Genomic DNA, 14214 nt, shown 5'->3' with positions numbered 1-14214 from the left:
GAATTGATATTTAACTTGTAAACAACTCGCTCGGATGGTCAGGTAAAAATCTTTCATTGTAGAGTAAGTAAGTAACTTAGTTAATAAAAAGGAGTGCATTTTAATTATATTCCGTGCGAACCCACTATGGGAATACTTCACCACAAGGTAAAATCTTTTCAATTAGCCTTAATTAATTGAATATAATATTTGCGAGTAGCCTTTACAATCATTATAGATGTTCTTGTGATACAATATGCGAACTGCTAACGTAATTTATATTAAATTTAACTGAAGGGGTTAATTATCTCCATTGCTTGCCTCTCATGTAATTAACCGTATTATTATTTGATAATCCACATAGTTTTTTTTAAATAATTTTGAACTGTATTAGGGCGCATTAGATCCCCTAATACCTCGAGTAGGTACTGTCATGTATCGCTACTTCATCAATAGACCGAAAATTAAGGGCTCGGTCAACGAAAAGAGGTGAACGAGCCCTCACCCCCAACTCCACTCTGCCCAGGAAACATAAAATGACATACAAAACTAATAAAATCGGCCCAAGACGCTTTCTAATTGGCGAGGAAGACACGCAGGCGTAGATGTGGCAATGTAATTAAAGAATAGTGTTTCAGTTTATTTTTTCGACATGTAATTTTTAGTTACTTAAAACAAGTTTAAGCTTACAACAGCAAGAGCTAATACAACACAACTTATACTAATATTCTTTGCTGTTCTTCAAAAATGCTCATATTACCAGCGTAATTAGTGAGCAATCAGTTCAGCTTTATGTTATAGCGTTAGGCTTTGATAATGGAATTTGGCAAGCTGAAATCCGTTTAAAATGATTGATATTTGAAGAATGCTGAGAGTAGTAGTATCACTTTTTGAAATTTCTCCTCGTCTCGCTGACTAATTTGTTATATTACGGTGTGCAGTAACGAAAAATTGAAGGACCGTACGGAAAATTACTGTTTTTTTGTTGTCGACAGTCCAAAAGAATTTTTCATGCTCTATAAGCTAAAACACTGACTACCCTTCGTACTCGTCATAAAAATCCCAGTAACTGTATGGGGGTTCGTCGTAACGTTTCCAGTCCTTGACATGTCTATTATACCAGTCACTATCACGCCATTCACGACTTCCAAATCCTCCCAAATCATATATTGAAACTAAATAAACAATTATACTTTCACTACTACGGATTCAAAAAGTAACTCACATGCAATCGAAATTGGATCAGAATCACTTTCTGAATTAAAAATGGGGTGCGCCGTCGTGAATTGTTTATTTAATGCCATAAGGATCGCGAAAGCTAGAAACTGAATCCAATTGAAAACGTGTGATAGCCTTCATAAATTATACCTTCGAATTCAGCATCTTGTAGGTACACCTGTAAGGTAACTAACAATGAAAGACCACTGCTAGAGTAATGTAAGTTCATACAGCTTGAAGGCTAAAAATTAACATAGATTTGTAAGATAAACAATATTAATGATGTATTTTGTGAAATTCGAATGTTATGGATATATCATTTGCATAGCGTTATTATTTTTACTATGGGTGATATGTGCTAGCATGCCGATGGCATACAATGGCCATAGTTGCATAGTTTCTAGAGGTAAGTAAGTATCTTCTGTTTAGGAAAACAATAATTACTTCACACAGCCACGCCTTCTAGTGTTGCTTATAATTTATTGATTTATCGAAGAAAAGGGGTGGATCTTGTACAGTTAAGAATGCATTTCATGAATACCTTATGCATAGTAGATGTGTATGTTAGACTAACTGGAACGCGTTGAGTTGAAATTAAATAGGCAACAAAACGAAATAGGTCCGCGACTGCATATAATAGCAACCTACGCTTTCGAGTTGTACAAAGAAACATTTTCGAAAATGAAAAAAGCTGAATGTTAAAAAATACTTTCGTCCATTCGTATGTAAGACTAACCGAATCTTCCACATCCTTAGACTCTTTCATTCCAAAGTGCCACTTTGGGGGATGATAGTGGATGCTATTGTAAGCATAAAGAGGTATGATAGACATCTCAAAAGGGTTGGTAGCTATTCAAAATGGTCCCCATTTCAAGATAGCGGATTTGCCAAGTACTAAAAGTCGGAAGTTTTTTATAGTTATATTGGTGCGATTTTGATAATTCCTTATGAAAGGTCACATCACACATTTTTCTATATGATAGTTGTTTTTATTTCAGAAAGCAAATGAGTAGGTACCTAACGAAAAACAATTGAATTTTTTTTAATGGCAGTGCACCTTTTCATTAGGTTCATTTGATAGAGATGTTTTTTATCTTTTCGATGATGTAATATGTTAGTATCCTAATACAAGAAAATTTTTCAAAAAAACTTGTTATAATCACATCATTGCATGCTATGAATAAACAGGATTCTACTCGTAAAATCCTGCCGTACAGGTACGTCGCGCGACTTGGTAGCAGCGGAGGTTGCGTATCACCGTATAGCTGTTATAAAAATTATACACGACCAGAAAAGAAAAAAAAGTGAAGTGATGACCCCCCTCAAACGAAATCGAGAAAAATTCTTGATAAAACCTGTTCAAATATATTAGATCGGAAAGATTCTCTTATAGTTTTACTGACTACAAAATTAACTGGCCTTCTGAGTTCTACTGGAGTTTCCGAAGTTAGCGAAAGTACGAAAGTGAATTTAAAGAGAGATTTGGAGAGAGAATTTGGTAAATCACTGCGCTTTTGCACTATTGATCGTAGAGTTTATATCACTCCTGATAATTTAACCTGCGAATTACCTACTTGCAAATCGCTGCGTTAAATTTCAATCACGATTAGAAAAATTGGAATCGTATGATGAAGATAGGGCTACCGCAACGAAGGCAGCGACGCAAATTCGTACAGGGATAAAAAATATGGACATTTGTCAAAAGTGGTCTCCACATCCAAACCACGGCGATTCAATCATTCCTAAAGAATTCAAATCATTTTTGAACGTGTTATTCAATACAGATGAGAAGTTATCCGAACATAATCCTCTCATTTGGTCACTCGGTCAGGGGTCGATTTTTGGCCGTACGTTTCCTTAAAACGTATACGTATTCGTAAAGAAACGTATATTTGCAATTTTTGACCATACGTTTATATTGCGTATACGTTCAATTGTGTTCGTTTTTCTGCGAGCGGGTAAATGGCGTTCGCAAACGCTCGCAACTGACGTTTTGTGGGTTATGTATTGGTTAGTGTTGAAGTTTTGACTCTTGAGACTTGAAAGGTATCTACTAACAACAATGGATGAAGCTGTGAATGTGTTTGTAATAGACAATTTAGAGAATGCCGAACGCAATTATCGCCCGAATAGGAACCGTGATCCTTGCAACCCCATAGAAGTCTTAAATGAAGCACAATTTATCAAAATGTATCAGCTACTTCTTTCCATGAGTCTTGCATTTTTTTGCACGTCAAAGTCGTAGTTTGTTTCCCTGCTAGTATAGCGGGGTGGTTTTTAGCAGACTCTACAAGCCACCTTTTTTGGTTTTGCGTGGTATTGCACCCTCCATTTGGCGTGTCCATCGTGTTTTGAGTATTCATGCTAATCAGTGCCTAAAATATTATTATTCTTTAATTTGAAATGACTGAGCAATATCTTCACCTCACCACCTAAGCTCAAACCCAAACGTCAAATAGTCCGCTTTAGTTCTAATCAATCAATAAAGGCGACGTTGTCATATGCACTGTACGTTTCGGTTCCAGGCAGTTACGAACAGCAGTCAAAAATTGGATTTGGAAAACGTATACGTTTTTAAGTCTTCGCATCTAAGCGTATACGAATAGATGCGACTGGTTTCAAAAATCGACCCCCAGGACCTAATTCAAGGTATCAGAGCACGGAAAATTACTGTACCTAAAGACGTACCTACTATTGTCTATGGCGGTAATAACACTAACAGGAAATGTGGAAATAATCGAAATAATGAATCGACTAGGACATGCCTGTAATTGTTCTAAGCTTATAGAAATTGGCTCAATGTTTGCAAAAGCTGAAAACTTTGGGTAAAGATGATGTGCCTTTACCATCATTTGTACAGCCTGGAGTTCCAACAGTCTTGGCGTATGATAACATTGACAGACTGGAAGAAACCTTATCAGGTTCTGGTACCTACTTCACATTGGATTAGTGGAAGAAGTTAAACCATTCTCTTCAGCAGCTGCTCTCCGCTCTGTTAAAACAAAAAAAAAGTATTGAGGCCTTTAATGATGACATACCACCGTATGTTACACGGCTAGAAAAAATCCTCCCGCTGGCTGTGACACTCCCCAAGAAAGACCTATGTTAGAAATCTGCGTTCAGAAGTGCGATGCTGAAAAATTGTGTGGGTGATAGGTCATATAATGCATTCGACTGGCCACAGAGTAAAATCGTGGACTGGTTTCAATATTTGTACGCCGGAAAATGTGAAAGTTAGAGCAGATATGATTGGTTACTTGCCCACTATCAACTTTCCGGCGACAAATATGGCCTCCGTTCAAGAAATCTTACGAAATTGTTTGTTGATAAGAAAGGATAAAATTATATTGTTGTGATGGATCGAGCTTTATTCTTGAAAGCTTGCGAAATTTTATGGTCTCTCCCACTAATATACGATTCAATCAACCCAATGATGGGGAACAATTTACTATCGATAATTGGAAAATGTTTTGGTGATGGTGGACTCCGGGATTTACCTGTAGAATCGGGCCTATTTCTGAAAGACCAAAGTACTTGAAGAGCGCCAGTATAATCGCGGTATTCGAAGCCAGTCATTTCGAAAAGTTTTCAAGAGTGGCTGAAAATGCAAGGTGAAGAGTTTTGATCGGAATTTGAAACAAGCAGCGAGGAAATATTTTTTGATAAATTCGAAATTATTGAAATTCAACTGGGATTGCTTCGAGTAAACAGTGAAGGAGATACGTGCACTGCCTCTAGAACATGCTTCCGTGGTGTTGTGCTCTCGATAAAATTAACTATGCTCGCTACCTTTCAATACCCTTCATTCAAATTGCAAATCTGGGGGGAAGTTGTTACGAATATCTCTTGAATGGTAGTTTCGCCGTTCAAATGTCAAACATCGATCCATTGGGTCGTATTCCTATCGATCAAGTTTTTGAAGGGACTCTGAATAACGATAGGTAACCAAACGGCAAAAGGTACGCATAATTTCAGTCTAAAAAGAGAGAGTGTATCCAAGTATTATTTGACGCCAGAATTTCGAGCAGCCGTAAACTCGTCTACGTGAATTATGAGCAATTACAACACCCAGACCTTTCTCCTAGACGAACGAAAAGGACACTGAATGTGTCAATAATTTAAATGAATTACTAGCGAATGGGCTGGACCAACTCATACGAACTGAACAGCCCTAATGATATTGTACATTTATCCACCGGAACTTCTGCTTCTAAGGATGCTACCAATGACCTTTTGATGGCAAAACAATGGGGTAAGGATGCATTTTCCGAATTTTGTAATCGCATTCAACAAGGTAGCTGAAAATCAGAAGATTGACATGTGGAAATTATTTACTTATGCTCTTGGACCAATTAATTGGGCAATTGCAAATATAGATGGTAGTCTGAAGAATAAGGCATTCGTTAGTGATTATCTTCAGAAAAAAATTTCTCCGAACGAACATTTTCCCCACTGGAATCCTGTGTGGTATGAGCGTGATTCAGAAATTACATGGAGAGAATTCGACTTTTGAGCCAATTTCAACAGAAATTTTTCATTGACAATAACTGTCCGCGAACCGTTTTTGATGTGTACGTTGAAAAATCCATCAAGGAAATGCAGAGAAAACGCCGGGGCGAAAGTGACGGAATACAATTTCAAAATATTAGAGGCGCTCATAAAATAGTAAATTGGCGTCGCTTGCTTAAAAGTTCCGATTTCAAAAACAATTTAACTAAATATCTCGTTGATAGTTGAAAAGAGGAAATTCCAAACTTTCTTTAGAAGCTCTTCCAAAGTTTTGTTTGTAACATATGGGCAACATTGCATGAACTTTTCATGGTGGATTTGAAGAAATACCAGTGTTGTACTCAACCTAGAGAGAGGCAGATAGAAGAATGATGCTCCACATAAAGCATGCCAGTAATACCTTTAAGGATTTAGTAGGTATGTATTGCTGATGATACAGATGTACTAATTCTGTGCATTACTTTTTTACCTTTTTTTAAACGTTCTAATATATGTATGAGATAGATCACCAAAATTATAGCTCCTGATGTGGCCTTCCATTTAGGAATAAAAAATATCAAAATCGCGCCAATACAACTAGAGATATTCGACTTTTAGTACTAGGCTAATCCGCCATCTTGAAATGACCGCCATTTTGAATAGACTCCCTTTTGAGATGTCTACCATACCTCTTTATGCTTACAACAACATCCACTATCACCCCTCAAAGTGGCAATTTGTCCGCCCAAAAGATACGTCATTTTTGGTCAGAGTTGGGCAAACTCCTCCATAAATAGGCTTGAAGCTCCAAACCCCAATCCCTGTTACACAGGGCTTGAAAGCCCAAAGCTGTTGTAATTGTTATTCCTTTTGGAGATAAAAGCTTTGACATACCCACTTCACCCAAAAAGGAATTAGACAAAAGCCCTTGAAGCTCTTTCGCTTTAAAAAGGGCTTGAAGTCCTTAAAAGGGCTTCAAGTCCTTTAATGGGGAACCAGGAGAACACATTAATAAATAATATAATACTTATTGATTTTTTTAATTATATTAACACAAACTGAAACATTTTAAAATCTATAGTCAATAGTTCTATATTGATAAAATGGTCATAATACTTATTACGAAATCTAAATAAGATATTAAGAATAATCCTTGTTGACTTTTAATAATACTAAACCTTCAAAATTCTTCTCGGTTAAGGCATGTCTTTTGGGTACGTTTATTATAGATGCGAAAGAAAATAAGTCTTTCTACCGGCGCACTGGAGGGTAACGCAGTGTTGTACCTACTTGATAAATAGTCTCTTAATGATTGGGTAATTATTTAAGCATTTTAAGTTTGTAAGTCATGTAATGCAAAACTGCCAATTCTACGTCGTTTCTTGCTTTTGATGTAGACGTAGACTCATAAAAGTTTTTGTCATTGTCATTTATATAGCACTGATTTTGGTCAGTTTCAAATTCAAAAAAAATGTCCTCCTCATTTTTTTTTCGAGGAGCATCAAATTCATTGTGAAAACAAGTTTCCTCGTTTTTAGTTCTAGGGCTGCATTGATTATAACTTTCTTGTAGATCTTCCTTTTCACTCTTTTTCAATTCATAAATTCCATAGCTCTTTTCAAAGCCTTCACTTAAAAAATGGTTTCAAGCCACGGATTTGAATTCCCGGAATGGGCTTCAAGCTCTTTTTGAAGCCACAAGCCCTCAAGCTCTGCCCATCTCTGGTTTTGGTATGGCCCACAGACTTCACAGTGTGGTTCAAACTCGTGCCTCACGCTTGGGATATCCGTAACGGTGGGTGATACGGTGGGTATGTTAAATGGAGGCGAATTTGCCCCTTTTTGTGACTAAAAACTGCATTTGCAATTATTGAAAAATCTTTCAAAATAATTGAGATATTACTGAAAAGTTAAAATGTCAAATTTCGTTTTCATTTTCCTTAGCTTAAACGGTCGGAAATGAACGGTTTCCGTTAGCACGTTCTATGGGCGCCTTTTTTCCGGGATTCTCAATCTGTGATCAGATTTTCAATAACAAACTAGATGTAGAACTGTAGAAGCTACATGCTACTGTTTTCTTATTTCGTACGGACGACATATTGGATTTGTACGGAATGAGATAGAGGACAAACAAAGAAAAATAATAACGTGTCGCACTCTATCATTTCACATAAATTTTCAAGAAAAATTTCAAAACCAATTGTTTTATATACATTAATTTCTCGACAAAACGTCCACGCGTAACCAGAGCTTGATGAATAAACATAACATGGCTATGATTTGACACGACATTATTTCTCTTTTTCTGTCCTGTATCTCATTCTGTAAAAATCCGATATGGCGTCCAAAAGAAAAAAGAAAGTCTGTAGCTTCTACATCTTTACATCTAATTGATCAGTTCACGTCTAATACTGAAAACTATCATATTCCGATACAGAGTCTTGATCTATGGATAAAAGGTGAAACGAACAAACAAACGGCCGAAATCTTGTGGAATAAACAAATAATGTACATGGTGTAATATACAACTGTGTATAAGAACAATGAGTGGTAGAATGGACCAATTCAAACATTGTTTTTAAATAATGTATAATACCATGACCCTTTACGCACTGTACACAATCTATGCTTTTGAAAGAGTTGGGTAGACGCTGCAAAGAACAATAATGATGCGATGAAATTAAAAGGACCGCGGATCTCATTTTTTAATGGAGATATGGCGATGTTCCATAATAATATAATTATATTCTACAGGAAATTATAGTGAAAGAGGAACAATAATAAAACAAGGATTAAGTACGTAAACTCATTTTTCTAACACTTACTTGACTAGTAGACACTAGACTACTGACACACGCATAGTTAAATATACAAAAAGACTAGAGCTGATAGCGTGATAATCAAGACGTTCCTATAATAACTAGAGTTTACAGAAGGTGCCTTCGCTACGGGACTTTCGTGCGCAGTTGGAGCTGATGTACTAGAAAGGACGTCGTCAGTCTTTGCGGGGCTTGACTGTTCAGGTCTTGTAGTAGTGCATGGAAGTCCAGTCATTCCCGGTGCACCTTAAAGTTAGAAGATATGATTCCCCACATTGAAATTGCACTACTAGATATGTACATACCTGGAATTCCCATCGGTCCAGGTATTCCTGGCTGGCCTCTCTCTCCCTTTATCCCTATTAAACCTACCCTACCGGGTGGGCCAACCGGTCCCCTTTGGACACAATTATCGTTTACTTTATTGCAAAATAGTTCTATATCTTCAATCTACAAGTAAACATTAACGAAACTGACTCACTAATATTCACTGGTGATAAACTATTCACCCGGTTACAGTTTATTTCTGTAACGGGTATTAATTGTTGTAAAAGCAAAAACTTACTTCGTATTCATTTTCGGAATCTTCTGAATCATCGCCGCTACCCTCAGCCTCACGTTTCGATCGATGCAATAATTCCCCATCACCAACACTTTCGTAATTCTCAATCACTTTCAAAATATCTCTTTTACTGATTTCGAGATTATTTTCAACAGTGCGTATCACATCACGTCTCAATATTTTGTATGAATATAATCCAATAAAGATCTGTGATAGTAATATTATCACCAATAGCAACACTATATAGAAACTGTAATTATTTGAGTCGGTCTTAACTTCTGCACCCATGGTGACGAAGGCCTCCGACAGTTGTTCACTGTACGATTAATAGATATGGGAATGGTAATACTGCTCCAGTTTTTTCTCGTGTGTTTTTTAGTTAAGTGAACCTTAGCTCTGGAATGTTATCATACTGAGATATGGAGGGGTCAGATGCTGAGGCACGGTTGACCACACTAATTTGACGTAATGTACACAAACAACGCGTTTAATCACAGCAGAAATAAACTTTAAATTTAAACATGTTTTAATAAAAATTCAAAGTAGGTACATGCAAATCGCGATGCGTCGCTTGCTTACTTTCCTGGTGGTCCCATTAATCCTGGTGCTCCCGGTAGTCCTCTCTCTCCCTGGTCTCCTGGCATACCATAATTACACATTGCATTTAACTCATTAATTTATATTTTACTCTTACCTTTTTGGCCTTGCGGCCCGGGATATCCCGGATATCCTGGCTGACCTTTTTGACCGGGCAAACCAGGCATTCCTGGAAAGCCCGGCGGGCCTCTAATTGGACAGCTTTGTTCAATTGTCTTACAAATTTGCGCGATATCACCCTGCAACAGTATATTAACCGAGTTTTGAAAAAGGATTGACGACTTTAGTGAAACTTACATCGTCGCCTCTCTTTCGCCGGTCCAAAATGTCTGTCCCATAGAATCTTTGCTTATCCACATCTTTGATTTCAATCTCTTTAATATCTCTCAGAAGTTTATTATATTCAAGATCGATTTGTCTATGAATGTCATTCTCGATTTCCGTTTTTAACAAGCGATATGAATAAATTGCAACGGCAACTTGCACCAGTATCAGTGAACCCAACAGTAGCGCCACCTTTATTACCGTTTTTGGCGTGATTGGTTTTTCATCTTCAACGTCTAACATCTTTCCAACTTTTAAATTTATCAGCCACAACAGTGTTCACATAAATGAACAAATTGAGTAGCTTATAACTGTTGATATATTGAGATTAGATCAGTGTCCAGACCTATGACCTTTAGTTTCTTAAAATGACATTATCTGCCTTCGTGTCATTGTAAAGTAATTCAAGATAAATATATTTAAGTACATTTTTATTCTCTACGCCAATTATGTATTTTACTCGGTAATTAGTTTCGGTATTTTGATAAACTACATCTTACGTGAGCAACTAGAGGTTTCTGAAAGCGATATTAACAAATAAATAAACTATACTTAGCAATCACGTTATTGTTTTTCGAAGAATTCCCCTTTTGACGTCAAGACACTTTTGCATTCCACCACCACCACCCCAATCCTCTCTTTTGGTAAAGAGTCAGAAAGTTAGGGCGATAGTTGGTAGAAAACAGTTTATTTTGTTGGAGACCTTTAATTGCAATACCATGAAAGATAAAATTAATTTCTACCCCCTCCTTCCTCCTCCCGGCCACCTACTGATTTCAGTTTCATTTAGATTTCCACGAGGTTTATTATTATTATTAGACATTATTTCTTGTATCACTCGTGTGTGTTTAGTTTATTTATTAAGGCAACTAACTAAATTTCATTTCAGTGAGACGTTTCATTAGAATAACATGAACAAGTGTTCACCCCCCCCCATCATTTTCAAAAATTTTATTTGGTATCGTTAAAGGCATGCGTATGTATAATGCAAGTCGACCGAGAAAACATTTTCTTATAGATTTTGGCCTGTAGAATCCATAACTTCAAACAGTTTGAACATTGGGCTATTAAATCAAAAGTTATAGCCTATTGAATTATTCGAAATTGGTTTTTTGCCTTAGATTCAGATTCAGATCGACAAAATACGAGACCTTTTAGATTCTACGAATCAAAAGTGTTTTCCCGAACAATTTCTGAGTGGTCGATTTTCGGTGAAGATGCAGGCAAATACTTAACAAAAAGTTGCTTAAATTATATTTAATATGTTTTTATAAAAATTCAAAGTAGGTAGGTGCAATGCACATGCAAAAAATGATGCGTCGCTTGCTTACTTTCCTGGTGCTCCAGGTCGTCCCATCAACCCCGCTAGTCCCTCCATTCCGGGGTCCCCTGGCATACATTGCGTTTAACTCATCAATTTATATTTGGTCTTACCTTTGTCGCCTTTAAGACCCTCCACTCCGGGATATCCCCTGTCACCTTTCTGACCAGGCAAACCATTCAATCCTGGAAAGCCCGGTAGACCACTAAGTGGACAGTGTTGCTCAATTGTCTTACAAATTTGCGCGGTATCACCCTGCTACATTAATTATTAACCGAGTTTTGAAGAAGGATTGACGATTTTAGTGAAACTTACATCGTCGCCTCTCTTTCGCCGGTCCAAAATGTCTGGGCGATCAAATCTTCGCTTATCCACATCTTTGAATTCAATCTCTCTAACATCTCTCAGCAGATCACTACGTACAAGATCGATTTGTTTGTGAATGTCATTCTCGATTTCCGTTTTTAACAAGCGATATGAATAAATTGCAACGGCAACTTGCACTAGTATCATCAGTGAACCCAACAGTAGCGCCACCTTTATTACCGTTTTTGGCGTGATTGGTTTTTCATCTTCAACGTCTAACATCTTTCCAACTTTTAAATTTATCAGCCACAACAGTGTTCACATAAATGAACAAATTGAGTAGCTTATAACTGTTGATATATTGAGATTCGATCAGTGTCCAGACCTATGACCTTTAGTTTCTTAAAATGACATTATCTGCCTTCGTGTCATTGTAAAGTAATTCAAGATAAATATATTTAAGTACATTTTTATTCTCTACGCCAATTATGTATTTTACTCGGTAATTAGTTTCGGTATTTTGATAAACTCCATCTTACGTGAGCAACTAAAGAGGTTTCTGAAAGCGATATTAACAAATAAATAAACTATACTTAGCAATCACTTTATTGTTTTTCGAAGAATTCCCCTTTTGACGAGACGTCAAGACACTTTTGCATTCCACCACCACCAACACCCCAATCCCCTCTTTTGGTAAGGAGTCAGAAAGTTAGGGCGGTAGTTGCTAGAAAACAGTTCTTTTTGTTGAGACCTTTAATTGCAGTACCATGAAAGATAAAGTTAATTTGTACCCCCTCCCTCCTCCCACCGGTCACCAACTGATCTCAGAAGTAGTCGCGCAGAAAAGTTATTGTTTGTACAAACTAATTCATTTCAGTTTCATTTAGATTTCCACGAGGTTTATTATTAGACATTATTTCTGGTATCACTCGTGTATGTTTAGTTTATTTATTTAGGCAACTAACTAAATTTCATTTCAGTGAGACCTTTCATTAAGAATAACATGAACAAGTGTTCACCCCCCCCCCCCCCCCCCATCATTTTCAAAAATTTTACTTGGTATCGTTAAAGGCATGCGCATGCAAGTCGACCGAGAAAACATTTTTTTATAGATTTTGGACTGTAGAGAATCCATAACTTCAAACAGTTTGAACGTTGGGCTATTAGATCAAAAGTTATAGCCTATTGAATGATTCGAAATTGGTTTTTTGCTTTAGATTCAGAGGTCCAATCGACAAAATACGAGACGTTTTGGATTCTACGAATCAAAAGTGTTTTCCCGAACAATTTCTGAGTGGTCGATTTTCGGTGAAGATGCAGGCAAATACATAACAACACGTTGCTTAAATTATATTTAATATGTTTTTATAAAAATTCAAAGTAGGTAGGTGTAATCCACATGCAAAAAATGATGCGTCGCTTGCTTACTTTCCTGGTGCTCCAGGTCGTCCCATCAATCCCGGTAGTTCCTCCATTCCGGGGTCCCCTGGCATACATTGCGTTTAACTCATCAATTTATATTTGGTCTTACCTTTGTCGCCTTTAAGACCCTCCACTCCGGGATATCCCCTGTCACCTTTCTGACCAGGCAAACCATTCAATCCTGGAAAGCCCGGTAGACCACTAAGTGGACAGTGTTGCTCAATTGTCTTACAAATTTGCGCGGTATCACCCTGCTACATTAATTATTAACCGAGTTTTGAAGAAGGATTGACGATTTTAGTTAAACTTACATCGTCGCCTCTCTTTCGCCGGTCCAAAATGTCTGGGCGATCAAATCTTCGCTTATCCACATCTTTGAATTCAATCTCTCTAACATCTCTCAGCAGATCACTACGTACAAGATCGATTTGTCTGTGAATGTCATTCTTGATTTCCGTTTTTAACAAGCGATATGAATAAATTGCAACGGCAACTTGCACTAGTATCATCAGTGAACCCAACAGTAGCGCCGCCTTTATTACCGTTTTTGGCGTTATTGGTTTTTCATCTTTAACTTCCAACATCTTTCCAACTTTTAAATTTTTCAGCCACAGCAGTGTTCTCATAAATGAACAAATGGAGTAGCTTTATAACAGTTGCTAAATTGATTAGATTAGATTAGAGACCATTCTCCAGACCTATGACCTTTATTTTCTTAAAATTACATTATCTGTCTTCGTGTCAATGTATTCCCTCGAACCAATTTCCAAAATATTTTTTCCATTCTGAAACGCATAGGTACTCGTACTTCAAAAACTACAGTAGTACAATAATGTTCCGCTCGATTTACAAGCTCAAATCTCAAAATCGGCGGGAATAGAAATTTTGGGTACTTATCAACTGATACCTAACTTGTTGTACTAACAAATGCCGCAATGTGTAAATACCAAAGATGTACCCTTGTAGTGTAACTTATGGTTAACAACAAACAAAACTTAAACTAATTGCTATTAGCCTTTCTACCAGTAGTTAGCAGCTTTGTTCGTCAGTTTTGTTACAATTCATATAAACAAATTGGATGCAGAACTGTGATTTATAAATGGGTTTTCACTTAACTTGCTATTACAAATCTAGTGCAACGGAATGCACCTTAGACTAATTCATTTCGGTGAGACCTTT

General features: G+C 37.0%; 4 protein-coding genes and 1 long non-coding RNA gene across 13 annotated transcripts in view; all 5 read right to left on the bottom strand.

The window, feature by feature from the left end:
• Window positions 1-510: 510 nt before the first annotated feature.
• Window positions 511-2198, bottom strand: LOC116159513. The gene is made up of 3 exons (XR_004142997.1): window positions 1348-2198; window positions 1205-1304; window positions 511-1154 (listed from the first exon to the last, which is right to left on the bottom strand). It is a non-coding gene; the product is annotated as an uncharacterized LOC116159513 (long non-coding RNA).
• A 6278-nt stretch (window positions 2199-8476) lies between these two features.
• Window positions 8477-9473, bottom strand: LOC116159510 (collagen alpha-1(XVII) chain-like). The gene is made up of 3 exons (XM_031472498.1): window positions 9069-9473; window positions 8809-8953; window positions 8477-8749 (listed from the first exon to the last, which is right to left on the bottom strand). The coding sequence occupies exons 1-3, from the start codon at window positions 9351-9353 to the stop codon at window positions 8547-8549; spliced, it is 633 nt and encodes a 210-aa protein (XP_031328358.1). The 5' UTR covers window positions 9354-9473; the 3' UTR covers window positions 8477-8546.
• A 100-nt stretch (window positions 9474-9573) lies between these two features.
• On the bottom strand, window positions 9574-11983 carry LOC116159512 (collagen alpha-1(VIII) chain-like). Of its 3 annotated transcripts, XM_031472503.1 has the most exons (4): window positions 11752-11966; window positions 9960-10088; window positions 9760-9901; window positions 9574-9702 (listed from the first exon to the last, which is right to left on the bottom strand). In XM_031472503.1, the coding sequence occupies exons 1-4, from the start codon at window positions 11893-11895 to the stop codon at window positions 9641-9643; spliced, it is 477 nt and encodes a 158-aa protein (XP_031328363.1). In that variant the 5' UTR covers window positions 11896-11966; the 3' UTR covers window positions 9574-9640. The 3 variants fall into 3 exon arrangements, with proteins under 3 accessions (XP_031328363.1, XP_031328362.1, XP_031328361.1); XM_031472502.1 differs by lacking the exons at window positions 9574-9702; window positions 9760-9901; window positions 9960-10088 and adding exons at window positions 11218-11375; window positions 11421-11562 and having other exon boundaries at window positions 11623-11983; XM_031472501.1 differs by lacking the exons at window positions 9574-9702; window positions 9760-9901; window positions 9960-10088 and adding exons at window positions 11218-11375; window positions 11421-11565 and having other exon boundaries at window positions 11623-11972.
• Window positions 11932-14214, bottom strand: part of LOC116159508 (carotenoid isomerooxygenase-like) — a 15593-nt gene continuing 13310 nt past the window's right edge. For all 6 annotated transcript variants that reach the window (XM_031472496.1, XM_031472493.1, XM_031472494.1 and 3 more), the window contains one exon: window positions 11932-11956. In XM_031472496.1, coding sequence (XP_031328356.1) covers window positions 11932-11956 — 25 coding nt within the window. The remainder of the gene's footprint in view (window positions 11957-14214) is intronic.
• Window positions 12975-13678, bottom strand: LOC116159511 (macrophage scavenger receptor types I and II-like). Of its 2 annotated transcripts, none has more exons than XM_031472500.1 (3): window positions 13347-13678; window positions 13145-13286; window positions 12975-13099 (listed from the first exon to the last, which is right to left on the bottom strand). In XM_031472500.1, exons 1-3 carry the CDS (start codon window positions 13659-13661, stop codon window positions 13038-13040), a joined length of 519 nt encoding a protein of 172 aa, XP_031328360.1. In that variant the 5' UTR covers window positions 13662-13678; the 3' UTR covers window positions 12975-13037. The 2 variants fall into 2 exon arrangements, with proteins under 2 accessions (XP_031328360.1, XP_031328359.1); XM_031472499.1 differs by having other exon boundaries at window positions 12976-13099; window positions 13145-13289; window positions 13347-13672.

This window comes from Photinus pyralis, unplaced genomic scaffold (genome assembly GCF_008802855.1).
Source record: "Photinus pyralis isolate 1611_PpyrPB1 unplaced genomic scaffold, Ppyr1.3 Ppyr1.4_LG1, whole genome shotgun sequence".
NCBI classification, from domain to species: domain Eukaryota; kingdom Metazoa; phylum Arthropoda; class Insecta; order Coleoptera; family Lampyridae; genus Photinus; species Photinus pyralis.
The sequence above is the reverse complement of the archived record's forward strand: the minus strand, read 5'-3'. Positions and strand labels throughout refer to the sequence as shown.